Source organism: Copadichromis virginalis, linkage group LG9 (genome assembly GCF_057382275.1).
Source record: "Copadichromis virginalis isolate Kocher_CV1m ecotype Utaka linkage group LG9, C_Virginalis_male_GT1.1, whole genome shotgun sequence".
Lineage (NCBI taxonomy): Eukaryota > Metazoa > Chordata > Actinopteri > Cichliformes > Cichlidae > Copadichromis > Copadichromis virginalis.
In genome coordinates, this window is record NC_140626.1 from 17926604 (window position 1) to 17943495 (window position 16892).

A 16892-nucleotide genomic window follows, 5' to 3' on the forward strand; every position below is an offset into this window, starting at 1 on the left:
ACACCTAAAATTCCCACAAAATCTGAAATGCCATTATTTAGTTACTAATACTGCTTTGTAGTTTTATTCTTTCTGACTGTATTACATTTAGGTTTAAATGAAAGGTAATATGCTTTCAATGTGGCCTTTTGTTTTTTGTTTCAGTCTTTCTAAAAGCTGCAAGGGAAAGTAAAAGTGTTAGTCTCCAGACATGGACGCCCAAGTCCCAGCATCCCAGCACTACAGTTAAGTTTTTGGTCCAAAAGTCTTTCCATGACACAGTTTGTATTTTTTTTTCTCTGTACACCAACACAGCCAGCCATATTACCTCATTACACTGGAACTCTTATACCGCCTCCAGACCCTTCAGAATGGAGAATCAATGATTGTCACAGTTCTCACAGGTCCTTTCACTTCCTTCCAATTGGTCAAAAAAGAGACAGAGGGCACATACGACATGCAGATGAAAAGTGTCTCAAGACACAGAAAGCATTTCCTTTAGAACAGAAGGACTGTTTACACCAATGTGATGTCGTAAGTATAAGAATACAGTATTTACAATGAAGATTATTCCTGTTGCTTTAGTTTTAGTTTGATCTAAATTATGCTGAGTATACATACATAAAGTAATAAGAAGTGACATTCTCTAAGACATGAAAATCTGATTTTTGAGGTATTTCCATTTTGTTGTGTTGTTTACTATTCATTTGTATGATTTTTTTTTTAATTCTCAGGATTATCTGTGATATTTAAGCTTACTGTACGACTGTACATTACATTTCTGGTTGGCTGGATTAAGCTTTCCTGCTTGTTATTTTAAAATGGATCTTGGAATGGATGAGGAACAAAGCAATTTAGAAAGAGGAACAAAATGTTGCAAACCAGACATTATTTTCTTGACGCTGAGCATCATCAGTTTCCTTGTTCCTGTTGAAGGATTTTCTTTGAAGACTTGCAGAATCAGCTACAGTACGGCCATATGTGTCGGAAGTAAACTCAGAGCTGTTCCTGAAGATATTCCCTCAACTGTGACAGGCCTCGATTTAACTTCTAACAGAATTTCAACAATACATGCATCAGACTTCAAAGATCTACTAAATTTGACTAAGTTAGACCTTAATATCAACAACATTTCACAGATAGAAAGCGGTGCGTTTGCCAGTCTAAGTTCTCTTGAGACATTAAATCTAAATAATAACAAACTTGTTACACTGGGAGAAAATGTTTTTGATGGCTTGAGTTGCCTCATTGAGCTAAGAATTAATCAAAATCGCATTAAACAAATGGCATCCACATCTTTTAAGTCCATGACAAGTTTAAAACTTCTGGACATTTCTCATAACAAACTGCACCACATTACAAAAGTTCAATTGATATTGCAACATCTGCCACATCTACGGGAGCTGGTAATAAGCAACAATGATTTAACCACTTTTCAGTCATTTGAACTGACAAACAAATCATTAGAACTTCAGTACCTTGATTTGTCGAAAAATCCCCTCGCAGTCTTCAGGATCACTGCCGATGTTTTTCCAAATCTCACCTGGTTTAAAATTGGGAGCCCAGCCAAAAAGAAACAGATGATATGGGACGTGCAAAACAAAACATTTCTTAGTCGTGTTACTACTCTTGACATTAGTGAGCTTCATTTGGGTCTTGGGGACATGGAAAGGTTGTTAGAGTCAGTGAACTCATCATTAACTATTCTGAGAATGAATGCAATGACACATAACCTGACCACACTGATCAACATTTCCTGCACCATCCCAACAATGAGGACTCTGCAGCTTCGAAGCAATAAGCTCAGCTTTGTTAATGCATACTTGTTTAAGTTGTGTATTAATGTAACTGAGTTAGTTTTGACAGACAACAAAATAAAATACATCCATGATGATGCTTTCAGATCCCTTAAAAACTTAAGGATTTTAACGCTGAGTAAAAACAGGCTTCCACTGGTTCCAGCTGCAACAAGGAATCTACCAACTCTTTCAGAGCTGGATCTCAGCACCAATAACATCAGCACACTGGACTGCCATGATTTCACCAATCAGACAAAGCTCAGAAAGCTTTATCTTTATCAGAATTCAATCACAGCTCTGAAACCATGTCTTTTCAAGGATTTAAAAGGATTACAAACTCTAAAATTACAGACAAACCAAATAACTAAATTGAACAGTGCTTTCAAAGAACATTTGCCTGAACTTAGATACCTGTATTTAAATATAAACAAACTCACTGCTATCAAAAAGGATGAATTTAAAGGCTTACATTCCCTCCTGAACTTGTCATTACACGAAAATCAAATAGAAATTGTTGATCATAAGAGTTTTGTAGGACTGACAAATCTTACCTGCCTTTATCTACAACGGAACTCTATTAAACAAGATAAACTACAAAAAGGTATTTTCAATCCTCTGATCAATTTAAGAAGACTTGATTTGAGTGAAAATCACATCAATTACAATGAAAGTAGAAATTTGCCTGATCCTCCATTTTCTCAGCTGTCCCATCTAGAGGAACTGCTTGTTTTTTCACAACACCACAGGTTGCATAGTTATCTGCCTGGGAACTTTTTGCAAGGTTTGACCAGTCTTTTGAGTTTCAAAGCCAGGAATATCCGTATTGCGTCTCTGGACAAAGACACCTTTGTTTACACGCCACAGCTGCAATTACTTGAACTTTCTTCAAATGAACTTAAAGAACTCCCTTCAGATCTGTTTTTCCCAATTCCAAACCTTAAAAGCCTTTATATATCCAGGACAGCTCTTTACTCTCTAGAGTTCCTTAAAGATGCCAACCTCACAAAGCTGGAGTTTCTACAGGCAAGACAGAATTTATATCCAGTTATCCGCAAAGAAGATATAAAATCCCTACCAGCTCTGACTTATCTGGACCTTCAGGGCAATGGATTCACCTGCAACTGTGATAACAGCTGGTTTCTCTCGTGGGCAATAAATGACAACAAAACTCAGGTTTATGATGCATATAACTTTACGTGCAACTATCCACAAGAATTCAAAAGTAAGAAGCTGTTGGACTTGGACACCCGCTTCTGCTCAGTTGACATGGGCTTTATTTGTTTTCTCTGCACCACATGTGCAATCCTATGCTTGATAGTGGTGTCCTTCACTTACCATTTTATGAGATTGCAGCTCGTCTATGCCTATTACCTGTTCATAGCTTGGCTCTTTGATAGAAAGCACAAAAACAAGAAAACTCATCATCAGTACGACGCCTTTATCTCCTACAACACCCACGATGAGCCTTGGGTCATTGACAAGCTCTTACCAAAACTGGAAGGAGAACAGGGCTGGAGACTGTGCCTACACCATCGAGACTTTGAACCAGGTAAGACTGCAGGCTTGAATTCAAAGTTAAATGGTGATTTTTTGACTTGAAAATGTCTCTCAGTTAGCCTGTTTTTGCCCATCACTTCATTCCAGATTAAAAAAAACTATATATAGAGCAATTAAATCTAGAACATTAGTTTTGGTGATCCTCAACCTACTTGTCCAACAAAGTTAACATTTTCTTTCTTTTATTTTCTGTTTTTCACATTCAGACACCCTAGTAACTACATTTTAATTTGTTAACACTACTACAGTAGCTTTGCATGGCCTCAATCAAAGGTTTATCGGTGTCAGTTCAATTAGGGGAGATCATTTGAAAGTAATGAACATGATTCATTGATACAGTAAAATTAATCAGTGTATTTGGTGATTAAACATCAGTGACCTGTCATGGAAGAACAGAATCCCATTAGTGACAGGATTCAGGGCAGGGCCCCCTGGAGTCTAGGTACTGGTGTTTTTCCTCTGAGAGATTTGGGCAAGGTCGAGATAGGGAGGAGGTGGGTTGCACGGAACAGAGTCTGAAAGGAAGACTGGTGTTGAGCATAGGTTTAAACCACACAGAGCGGTGGTTGACTGGTTCAAAGAATGCAAGCAAGAAGATCAGGTTGCACAATAAGGATATCAGTATTGAGAGTGGCAGTGTGGGAAAGTTGTAGTGATGCAATAAACAGACTGGCAACCCAACACCCAGGACAGCAGGCAGAAGCATGACAGCAGATCTTCCTTATTTAAGTTGCATACAGTTTAATTTACATTTTAAAAATTGCTATTATAAAATTTACCATTAATTAAAGGTCAGTGGCTTTACAGCAGTGATGCCAGACAGTATAAAAGCTCTGGGTTTGAACCCGCTAGCTCGGGCCTGTCTCATTGGAGGTTTCCTGTAGCACCCTCAAACATTGACGTAGGATGTAGAGTTATAAAAAAGGGTTTATTCTGGTCTTGACAACCCATGAGAACAGGTCGTGGACGAAAACAATAAAACAAAAAACATCACATCAAAATGCACTCTTGTACTTGGTGCCAATCAATCAAAAGTCCTTAATAACAGAAAATAAAACATTTAAAGTACACAAACCTTGTTAGCTGACATCCAGGAGGGACTAAATAGTCCTTTGTAGCCTTATTATCTTATTCTGCATCTTTTTTCTCACTTATTTCTTCTCTTTTTCTAACTTTGAACATTACTTTCTCCATGTGTGGAGCTAACCATAAGCTGCAGCATGCAGACACCATGTGTGCTAGCAAAAGAGTGGCTGGGTGGAGACCCAAACTGCAAACAACGCTACCCTCCATAGTTCACCACCAGAGGGTGCAAAAGAGCAAAATCTGGACATACAGCTCAACAAAACATCAAATGCAAAAGATCTTTACATTACCTGTTCTTCCTATGCATGTGTGGATTCTTCAACGTCTCCCACATTTCAAATACATACATTCAAATTCACTTTAACTAATAGGCCTCTGTGAACTAAAAAATGTATGGATAGATAGATAGGTAGTGAGACTACCTAACAGCAGATACCTGTTGGAGTACTTTTGATAAAAGTTGTCATTGTTGTGCTTGAAATTGCAAACGTTGTTTTGAACTGCATGTTCAGATATTTTTCTTTCCCTCCCCTACATCTAGGATGGTGGGGGATGCTATTAGCTATGGTGTTTAACTGCAGACAATTGCATGTAAGGTACTGGTTCGCTTATTTAGTAAGGAATGTTTACTTCCTGCCATTTATGGGCTCACCTGTGCTTGTATATGGTGGACTGTTAAAGGAGTTAAGCCATGTACAGGGAAGATGACCCTTTTATGACCAGCAGGAAGTCATATATACAGAGACACACATGCACACACGCACACACACACAGTGCCTTAGCTTTTATGACGTACCATATGGGTTTTACAATGGTTGTGTGTCACTGAATAAAAGGCTGCGAGGGGACGCTGGTTTTTAGGAGTTGGCTGGGATCAGGGGAGGAGCTTTCAGTTCCAAGATCCTGATCCGACCGGCTTCCCTTGCAAGTTGAATGGTCTGAGCTCTAAGTGTCTTGCTTTGTTCATGGGGATAAGTCTCTGAGTCAGCGAGTGCAGACCTAACAATACCTCAAGATACTTTCATATGTACTCCGGAGGGTGTCACCACAGTACTTACATGACCTACTGAGGACAGCCACTGAGTGTAACATTTTCTCTTCTCAGGGAAGCCCATCATAGATAACATCATGGATGCCATTTACGGAAGCCGGAAGACCATTTGTATTATCAGTCACAAATACCTTGAGAGTGAATGGTGCTCCAGAGAGATCCAGGCAGCCAGGTAACCTGTTGGCTCCTTCAGGCAATGTATCGTACATACAGTGGTATGTAGTGTGACTTTGTAGTGTATCTAGACTCATGTGTAGATACACTACACTTAATTAAGACAAATATCTAATCATCCAATCACAAGTCAAGCATTTAATCATGTAGATATGATCAAGCTGAAGTTCAAACTGAGCATCAGGAGGAAAAGTGAGTGAAAGTGGCATGGTTTTTTATTTGAGTGTTTCAGAAACTGCTGATCTACTGGTATTTTTCCCACACAACCATCTCTGGGGTTTGCAGAGAAAGGTCTAAAAAGATAAAATATCTATTGAGTGAAAGTTTTCTGGGTAGAAATGCCTTGTTGATGGTCAGAGGAGAATGAGCAGACTACTTTAAGCTCATATGAATTGAACAGTAACTCAATTAACCACTTGTTACAAACAAGATATGCAGAAGAGCATCTCTGAAGGCACAACACATTTGGCATTAAAGCACATGGGAGTAAGAAGAATTTGAACTAATTTGATTGAAAACACTCATTTTGTCCCTCTGCGAATTATTAACTTATCATGGTGGAGGGCTCCGTGTGCCCCAGGAATCCCAGGGGCTATGTCGTCAGGGGCTTCTTTTGTCCCCTAGTAGGGTATCCTATGGCAAATTGGTCCTGGGTGAGGGACCAGACAAAGAACAATTCAAAAACCCCTATGAGCAGAAGATCGAGGTAATAGTTCACCCTGCCGTGATAGGGTTACGGGAGCCCCACCCTGGAGCAAGACCCAGGAAGGGTGCCCAAGGGCATCTGAAGGCTGGGCCTGGGGCATGGGGCCCGGCTAGCCACAGCCCAACAGAGGTACATGGGCACACCCTCCAAGTGTGTGTGTGTGTGGGGGGGGGAGTCCCTGGCAGACTGATCCCTACCTACCGAGATTAGTGATTGGGACATGCAATGTCACCTATCTGGTGGGGAAGGAGTCTGCACTAGTGCGTGAGATTTAGAGGTACTGGCTTTTTATTTCCAGGGGTCACCTCAATGCATTGGCTTGGGCTCCAGAACCAGTCTCCTGAAGTGACACTGGGCTTTGTCTCACTCTGGACTTTCCCTAAGTGAGAGGCGGCAGGCTGGGGTGGGTATGTTAGTATCCCTGTCAGCTTGCTGCCTGTATACTGGGTCTTGGAATGGGTCCTGACTGTCATTTGCGGTCATGCACCGAACAACAGAGTACCCAACCTTCTTGGAGACTGGGGACGTTGAATGGACTACAGGGAGTGCAGAATTATTAGGCAAGTTGTATTTTTGAGGAATAATTTTATTATTGAACAACAACCATGTTCTCAATGAACCCAAAAAACTCATTAATATCAAAGCTGAATGTTTTTGGAAGTAGTTTTTAGTTTGTTTTTAGTTTTAGCTATTTTAGGGGGATATCTGTGTGTGCAGGTGACTATTACTGTGCACAATTATTAGGCAACTTAACAAAAAACAAATATATACCCATTTCAATTATTTATTTTTACCAGTGAAACCAATATAACATCTCGACATTCACAAATATACATTTCTGACATTCAAAAACAAAACAAAAACAAATCAGTGACCAATATAGCCACCTTTCTTTGCAAGGACACTCAAAAGCCTGCCATCCATGGATTCTGTCAGTGTTTTGATCTGTTCACCATTAACATTGCGTGCAGCAGCAACCACAGCCTCCCAGACACTGTTCAGAGAGGTGTACTGTTTTCCCTCCTTGTAAATCTCACATTTGATGATGGACCACGGGTTCTCAATGGGGTTCAGATCAGGTGAACAAGGAGGCCATGTCATTAGTTTTTCTTCTTTTATACACTTTCTTGCCAGCCACGCTGTGGAGTACTTGGACGCGTGTGATGGAGCATTGTCCTGCATGGAAATCATGTTTTTCTTGAAGAATGCAGACTTCTTCCTGTACCACTGCTTGAAGAAGGTGTCTTCCAGAAACTGGCAGTAGGACTGGGAGTTGAGCTTGACTCCATCCTCAACCCGAAAAGGCCCCACAAGCTCATCTTTGATGATACCAGCCCAAACCAGTACTCCACCTCCACCTTGCTGGCGTCTGAGTCGGACTGGAGCTCTCTGCCCTTTACCAATCCAGCCACGGGCCCATCCATCTGGCCCATCAAGACTCACTCTCATTTCATCAGTCCATAAAACCTTAGAAAAATCAGTCTTGAGATATTTCTTGGCCCAGTCTTGACGTTTCAGCTTGTGTGTCTTGTTCAGTGGTGGTCGTCTTTCAGCCTTTCTTTCCTTGGCCATGTCTCTGAGTATTGCACACCTTGTGCTTTTGGGCACTCCAGTGATGTTGCAGCTCTGAAATATGGCCAAACTGGTGGCAAGTGGCATCTTGGCAGCTGCACGCTTGACTTTTCTCAGTTCATGGGCAGTTATTTGGCGCCTTGGTTTTTCCACACGCTTCTTGCGACCCTGTTGACTATTTTGAATGAAACGCTTGATTGTTCGATGATCACGCTTCAGAAGCTTTGCAATTTTGAGACTGCTGCATCCCTCTGCAAGATATCTCACTATTTTGACTTTTCTGAGCCCGTCAAGTCCTTCTTTTGACCCATTTTGCCAAAGGAAAGGACGTTGCCTAATAATTATGCACACCTGATATAGGGTGTTGATGTCATTAGACCACACCCCTTCTCATTACAGAGATGCACATCACCTAATATACTTAATTGGTAGTAGGCTTTCGAGCCTATACAGCTTGGAGTAAGACAACATGCATGAAGAGGATGATGTGGACAAAATATTCATTTGCCTAATAATTCTGCACTCCCTGTATGTTCAGCACCTCCACTGCTGATTGATGCCTGTTGTGGTGGTAACAACTAAACCAAATGGTTGACACCAGAGTTAAAGGAAACCATCAGGCTAAAGAGGGAGTCCTATTGGGCTTAGTTAGGCTGTGGGACTTCGGAGGCCACTGATAAGTACCAACAGGCCAACCGGAACACAGCTCTGGTAGTGGCTGAAGTAAAAACCCAGGTGTGGGAGGAGATCATAGAGGTCATGGAAAAAGACTTTTGGACTGCCTCAAAGAGAATCTGGCAAACTGTCAGGTGACTCAGGAGGGGAAAGCGGTGCTCAACCTGCACTGTGTATAGTGTGGTCGAGTACAGCTGACTTTGACTGAGGACAGTAGATGGGCAGTAGAAGGAATACTTAAAGGACCTCCTAAATCCCACTGACACGTCTTCCTTAGAGGAATGGGATGAACAGGACAACTTATCTATCTCCGAGGGTGAGATCACTGGGGCAGTGAGGGCCGCTGGAGTGAATGAAGTTTGCCCTGAACTCCTGAAAGCTCTCGACAATGTTTCATGGAGATCAGGGTTTTGTAATCTGGATTGGCAAACTGAGATGGTGGTTACCATCTTCAAGAAGGGGAACTGGAGGGTGTGTTCCAACTACAGGTGGACACTCCTCAGCCTCCCTGGGAAAGTCTATACCATGGTACTGGAAAGGAGAGTCCCTTTTTTATTTGAACCTTGAATACAGGAAGAACAATGTGGTTTTTGTCCCAGTTGCAGAAAACTGGACCAGCTGTTTACCATGCACCCTCAAGGATGCTTGAGGGTGCATGGGAGTTTGCCACTTGGGTGGTCTCAGAATCTCATCTCTGCTTTTCGCAGCTGATGTGGTTCTGTTGGCTTCATCAGGTGACAGCCTCCAGCTTACACTGGAGCAGTTCGCAGCTGAGTGCGAATGGGAATCAGCACCTCCAATCTGAGGCCATGGTCCTCAGCCGGAAAAAGGTTTCGTGCCCACTCTGGGTCAGGGACGAGTTACTGCCCCAAGGGGAAGAGTTTAAGTATCTTGGGGTCTTGTTTACGAGTGAGGGGAGAAGGGAGGGGAGATCAACAGACTGATTGGTGCTGCAGCTGCAGTGATGTGGACGCTGTACTAGTTCATCGTGGTGAAGAGAAAGCTGAGCATAGAAACGAAGCTCACAATTTATCGGTTGATCTACATCCCTACCCTCACCTATGGTCACAAGCTTTGGGTAGTGATCACAAGAACGAGACCCTGGATACAAGCAGTGGAAATAAGCTGTCTCCGAAGGGTGCCTGGCCGCTCCGTTAAAGATAGAGCAGTTCGGCCATCTGGGAGGAGCTTAGAGTAGAGCTGCTGTTCCCCCACATTGAAAGGAGCCAGTTGACATGGTTTGGGTATTTGACAAGGATGCCTCCTGGGTGAGGTGTTCTGGGCATGTCCTACCAGGAGGAGGCCCGGGCAGACCCAGGACACACTGGAGAGATTACATCTCTCAGCTGGCCTGAGAACGCTTTGGTATTCCCCTGGACAAGCTGATGGGGGTGGCCGGGAAGAGGGAGGTCTGGGCTTCTCTACTTAGGCTGCTGCCTCTGTGACCCAGCCCCAGATAAGCAAAAGAAATTGAATGAATGGATGGATGGATGGATGGATGGATGGATGGATGCATTTTTGCTGGGTAGAAAGGGACAGATCTAGAGGTTTGAGTGACAACTCAGTTATAAGTAATAATAAAAATGGCATAATATAATAATATATTTAAAAAAGCTTTTTCTTGGAGCTCATTCTTTTCAAAACTGAACTTCTTTTTTTTTTTATTACACTAATTTGTTTAGAAAATGTTCTGATAACTTTTTCAAATGAAATTTACAATTAGTTTTCATCACCTAATGAATTAACAGAAAGGCAATAATTCATATGAAGGAACTGTTAGCCAGCAATAAACAATTGGCATACTGTCACTGTAATTCTAGTTTAAGTTATATTCTTGGATTTGTTGTTCTTCACGATTTTGGTTCTCTTTATTGCGATATATATATTAGTTCCTTGGCTTTAGGTTTCTGTTACTTTGCCTTCCCAGTGTTCAACGTTTCATGTCTAGTCACTCTTGTATTCATGTTCCCCATGTCTCTTCAGTCATGTCTCGTTGCCTCAGTGTCAAATCCGCATCTTTGTGAATGTTTCCTGTACTTTGATAGTCTCGTGTGCTATGTGAGATTTTTCAGTTTTGCTTCCTCCCAGTCTGGTTATGTCTGATTACTCCCAGATGTGCTCTCCTCCTGTGTCTAATTCCCTCCTTATTCGCTTGTGTATTTAAGCCCTGTGTTTTGCTCTGCCTGTCGTCATGTTGTCCCATGTGCTGTGACTTTTTCTGTGTTTTTTCACATCCCTGGTAATAGCTAGCTCCCTGTTTTCTAGTCTTTTAGTTCTTTGCCTTCCAGTTTAGATTTTGTTTTCGTGAGTTCCAGGTTTTGTTTGTTTTCTGCTTCAGCGCAATAAAAGTTGCCTCTTTGAGTTCATCCCTCTATTTCTGTCAGTCCTGCGTTTGGGTCCCGCCTGTCCCACGGCACTAAACATGACACATATTACGGTTCACTTCCCCATTTATGTGATTGCAGGTTTTCTAGAATCCTTATTGTTTTACCTAGTTATTTACCTTTCAATTAAAAAAAAACATTGATAGTAGTTTTTACCACTATATGGAACTTGATAAAATTAACAACAATTCAACGTTACCCACTACAGCAGTTTTTCCAAGGAAAATAATCCTACACCAAAAGTATAAACTCCAGCAAACTGCTGCACACGCCAGAATGTCTTTTGTCATATCTACAGCTGACACGTTACCTCTGCAGTTAATCCTCCATACTCTGAGGATTACCCAAGACATTTGCCTTGCTAGTCAGAACTGAATAATATTTGAAAAAGCAAGTATTGCAATTAACCTGTTTAGTGGCATTTAACCTGAACCTTTCAAACTGGCATGCATAAAACTTCTTAAAAAATTTTTTTCCAGCTTTTATTCTCCTCCTTAATGTGTTATTATTTGTTTTATTTTATTCTTTCGAATCAGTTTTGTGTCTTTGTCTTACAATGACTTCAGGAATTCAAGACATAAAGCACTTGAGTTTCTTTTTCTCCATCTTTAGTTTTCGTCTGTTTGATGAGCAGAAGGACATACTTATCCTGGTGTTTCTGGAGGACATTCCCAGCTATCTGCTGTCTCCCTACCACCGCATGAGGAAGATGTTGAAGAAGAAAACCTACCTGAGCTGGCCACGAGCTGCAGAGAACACAGAGTTGTTCTGGGAAAAACTCCGGCAGGCTCTAGAGACCAGTGAAAATCCAGAAGCGGAGCTGTTACTTCTCACTGTGTCAAACACGCCATGATGAAAAGGAAATATAAAGTAATTGTTTAGCAACAAGTGTAATTCATAGTTTTTGAGATTCATTTGCTTCAATACCAAAGGCGCAATACGTTTATTTGAAGTATACACCTTGTTGAACATTTTCACAGCGCTCAATTTTGGGTTTTTTTTTCTTTCCAATCAGTTTTCCTGTTGTTTAACAGAAATGAATGTCACTTGAAGTGTTTGAAAATCAGTTGACCAGCTTGAATACAATCCAAGTCACTTAGTTACCGTAAGTTTTTGAGTGTCTGAGCTCTGCCATTTCACATCTGATAATAACAGATGCACATTTAATGTGCCTTGAAAAAAAGGTCAAAAGTCAGCCTCAGTGTGCTATCCGGTTGTTCAGTCTGACGTCACTAGCCGTGTCTGGGTCTAAACTCCGCTGCAGGTCCATATATCACTGTGGCATTACTGAGAGTTGAAAAACTGTCTAAAGTCTTTCATCTTTAATAAAATGATCAGCGTTCTGCTCTACCAGGTGTAACAATTGAGTTTAACATCCAGGCATCCATGAAAACGGAATTTATGACATTTAACAGAGTTAGAAGTTAGCAGGGAGTTAGCTCGCTAGCTTCTATCTAAATACAATATAGCATGTCCTGACTGCGGGGTTTTGGAAACAAATTAAAACGTATAGCTCTGCTATCACTTCCAGCATAAATGAAGACAGAAAACTAAACAGCAGTGACATTTGTAGGGTTACTGAAGTTGGGCTAGCTGGTATATAATGATGTGCTACGTGACCGCTAGCGACACAGCTATGTTAGCATAATATAAACAAGCTAACTTTTTTTCCACTCGATAAAAGTTAACGTGAGTGTTCTCGGTGGTCAGAAACAAATGTAATCGCATGGCAGGATGCTGTAAAAGGACCAAACTTCAGCCAGGAGAACAACTGAGATAATCCATCCACAATACGAGGTTAGTCATTCATATACTGCTGCATGGGCTGGGCTGTAGTTACATACTAAGGTTTTAAAAACTGAGCTTAAATAAATGATTAGCGGTAATAAAAGCCGAGGGAGGTCAACAGTGATCACTGACTGTTTTAGGAGCTTTTTGAGATCAAATAGAAGAAAATACATAACATTAAACATGTTAACAACACAAAAGCCATATTAAACGCAGACTACTTTAGACCCGGAAGTAGGATTCGTCGCGTCATCACTGAACAACCGGATTACCAGGCCATGATTTTATTGTAAATTTGTTTGTAATTATTTCATGATAGTGAGTTACCATGTTCAGATATTTCTGTAATCTTAATGTGTTTATTGTTTCTGCACAAACTGTTTACATTTTGTTTGAAATAGAAAAATGGAAGAAACAACAAATAAAACGATATTCTGTCTTTGATGAATTCATTGTAGTTTGCGGTTGATTGGGCTATTACAGAATCACACTTTTAATCTTCACTTTAGTCTTAAAAAGATACTAGAATATTGTATGATATAAACATACAGGAACAGCAAAAATAATGTATACCTGTAAGTAGAGATGGACCGATCCGATATTACGTATCGGTATCGGTCCGATACTGACCTAAATTACTGGATCGGATATCGGAGAAAAATAAAAAATGTAATCCGATCCATTAAATATCACGAAAGCACCTCACAAAACTTGCAACACGCCGTAACTCACCTCAGAACGTTAGCACGTTGGAGCAGTATGCATCACGTGATAGAGCGGCTGTGGCATGCGGGACCTGTCGGTGGTCTGGATAGCATGTGGAGCTTCGCTAGCAACCCGGCATTTCATCTCCGACAAAGTTATCCCCGAGAGAAGTAAAGCAAGTGTGTAAGTCCATCTCTGAATGTTTGTAAAGCATTCCTGCGTTAAGCTTAACAAACGATATATGGAGCGACTGCCTCTTCTCACTGCTACTTCAATCATGAAACTGCTTAACGATCAGCTGATTGGCTTTTCTGTCGCGAGTCCGTGTCTCTAGTTTGCTTTTGGCCCACTTTGCACCAGAAAGAGGAAACCAGCGGCTGAACAACAGCAGCACGTTTAAGCTTGATCAGCTGTTGTTAGAATGTATTTAATATTACTTTCTACTCGAGGATCTTTTTCTACGTAGCTGACGCTGGTAACTGTGCAGGGGCGGATCTAGCAAAGTTTAGCCAGGGGGGCCGATAGGGCATTAACAGGGAAAAGGGGGCACAAAGACATACTTTTCTTTCTTATTCTCATTTAAAATGTCTAGCTTTTAATAAATAAGTATCTGACACCCAAAGTTTTAATTAGATGTAAAATGAATAGAAGTCAATTACTGTATATAGTGACTATTAAGTCTAATATATATATACACCCTAGTAAGCTATAGTACTTTTTCCTTTGGGAAGGTACCATCTGTGCAGTCTGCAATTTTGTTGAAGAAAGATGTTGAATCTATTTAATATTTCTTGAAAAATAATAGATTTCTGTGCATTTTTTTTCACACTGCATCAAATTAAGGTTGATTACGTCGATTAAGCATCATGAGGTGGAGCGTGAGGGGTGGTTCCCTATTTTTTATTTATTTATTTTTGTTGTTGCTGGGAGTTGGAACCCTATTAGTTAGGTTGCTTAATATTTATGCTAAGTACTCTTTAAAATACCAGAATAGGGAGGATGGTGTAGGTTTAAGTTTATTAGATTGATCAGTATTGCTGAACTATGAAATTTGTTTTTTTTTTTGCATACAGGTATAACAGAATAGCTTTAGTGTAGTTGTTGTTTTAAACTTGAGTATGAACTTATACAAAATGCAGCAAGATATTTAAAAAACTGTTTTATTGATTAAAAAACACTATATCGGATTCATATCGGTATCGGCAGATATCCAAATTTATGATATCGGTATCGGACATAAAAAAGTGGTATCGTGCCATCTCTACCTGTAAGTAAGGACTCAGATTTGACTCTAAGTATTCTAGAGTCAAATGTGAGGCCATCTGTCCAACAGCTAAAGCAACCGGACAAGGATCCCAAGCACAGCAGCAACTCTACAACAGATTATAGCAAATTATTGCAATGATCTAAACCGCAATCCAACTTTAATGCAGGACTTTGTGAATGCTGTTTTCAAAACCTCAGTGACCTGGGCTGTAAGGTTGTCGAGAAGAGACGGTAAAAGTTACTCTACAATATTGTGAGAGACTGATAAACTCAAACAGAAACGTATTACCTCAAGCTATTACTCTTAAAGCTGATTCTACAAGCTTTTGAATCATGGGGTATACTTTTTAACACACTTCTCCTCCATTTTGGCTTCAGTTTTGTTAAGTAAATAATGACACATTGGAATAAGTTCAGCTGAGGCCATAACATTTTGTTATGTCCTGATATATTAGAAACATTACAACTGAAAAAGGATGTACCTTCTTCCTCTTCTTCTTCTTTCAAATATAACTTTACTTTTTTTTTTTTTTTCCTACGGGTGTTGCTGAAATTTTTTTCAGAAAGTGTTTTGTAAAAGTCATGTGCTGTCCAATAAATATTTTATATAAACAATTGTTTTAACTAGTTTTGCATAAGAAATTATTTACGATTTACAATATTAATTACATTATCACACCTTCATGATTTTCTTTTTTTTGCATTGTTGTCATAGTATTATGGACAACAGACATTTCATGACACAAAATGTATAAATAGCAACAGAAAACTGCAGCGTCTAGTTTAGTTCCCCCTTTAGAGATAAAAATACACACAGTTTCACAGAATTTGGCCCCTTTCTGAGAAATTGGAGCATATTTGTCACTTTGTGACTTAGTTTAAAATAATTTTTTCACAGGCCAGTTTCTTTCTCAGCACTTACATAAGAATATTTATAAAATTCCTAGCACAGATCAAATAAATAGTATAGGCATAGTATATCCAAACACGGCCATTAAAAAAGCATGAAATATAATGACATAATGGCAACTTTGTAGCTTGAGAGTTATAATCCTGAATGCTCATGAAATGTCTGCATGCTGTTAGTGTTTTTATGGACAAACAAGGGATATGAAAGATTGTCCAAAACTGTAAATGTAATTCCAGCTTATTTCAATCTGGTGCATTCCTCCATTAACCCTTTAGAGCCGATCGGAGCGGGAACGCTCTGTTTTGCGTAACTATTTTTAAATCCCAGTAGCACTGCAACCACGTAAGCTAGCGCAAAAAAATTTTTTGCATATGAAACCGGAGGAGTTGTACTTACATCTTATGCCATCAGCTTGTCCTAGGTCACGGTTTCCTTCCACATAAAGCTTTGCAAAAACTGCATAAAAAGCGCTTGCAGGAACAAAAACATAATATTCCAGAAACACGCTTTACCGATCCGATCAGCTGTTCATAACACTTCCTACGTTGGAATAGACGTCAGCGCGAACTTTTGCATTTCCGCCATTACCTGCCCGAAACCGGAAGTGACGTCATTTTCGCGGAAATGTAGTCTTTTTTGCGATCAGGGCCTCAGGGCCTATACTGGTCTTTTTAAAAGTTATCTTCGACTTTATGACTTTCTGTGTCGTTTCTGGGATGCTTAGGACTCATATTGCACTGCTGGAAATAGTTTATTTTGATGCATATGCTGCTTTTTTGCAAATTTGCAGTATAATATTTATTTTCGTTTTTCCTGCAGTGTATAAAAATTGGTGTATTTCAAAAATAAAACTATGAAGACACTCAAAATAAATTTCCTGTGGTGGGAAACTATTTTGTGCAACTTTTTTGTATTTACAGTTTTGAGGGATAAGCCTCTTAAATTTCTCTAACTACAAATATATGTTAAAAAATCAAAAACGATTTTCAATTTTTTTGTAGTTTATTGCACTTTTTTGCAATTTATGTAATTACTATGCACTTAATGAATACATATTATTAAAATCTGGGCTATAATGGTTGTATTGATGTATAGCAACTTGAAATGCTCCCAAAAATGGCTCCACAGCATGTAAAAATATAATATAAGCTCTGGCGGACTTGGTTCTATGGTAGGTCTTAAAGGGTTAATGTGCCTGTTGTTCTTTAGGTCATATGAACAGGCTGTCTCCATTTTTGCC

The 16892-nt window shown here is 40.0% G+C and overlaps 1 protein-coding gene across 2 annotated transcripts; it reads left to right on the forward strand.

Annotated features, from left to right (window-relative positions):
- The first annotated feature begins 452 nt into the window (after positions 1-452).
- Positions 453-13219, forward strand: LOC146701689 (uncharacterized). Of its 2 annotated transcripts, none has more exons than XM_085467988.1 (4): positions 453-513; positions 714-3327; positions 5527-5644; positions 11596-13219. In XM_085467988.1, exons 2-4 carry the CDS (start codon positions 801-803, stop codon positions 11834-11836), a joined length of 2886 nt encoding a protein of 961 aa, XP_085324114.1. In that variant the 5' UTR covers positions 453-513; positions 714-800; the 3' UTR covers positions 11837-13219. The 2 variants fall into 2 exon arrangements, with proteins under 2 accessions (XP_085324114.1, XP_085324115.1); XM_085467989.1 differs by having other exon boundaries at positions 11618-11746.
- The last annotated feature ends 3673 nt before the right edge of the window (positions 13220-16892 follow it).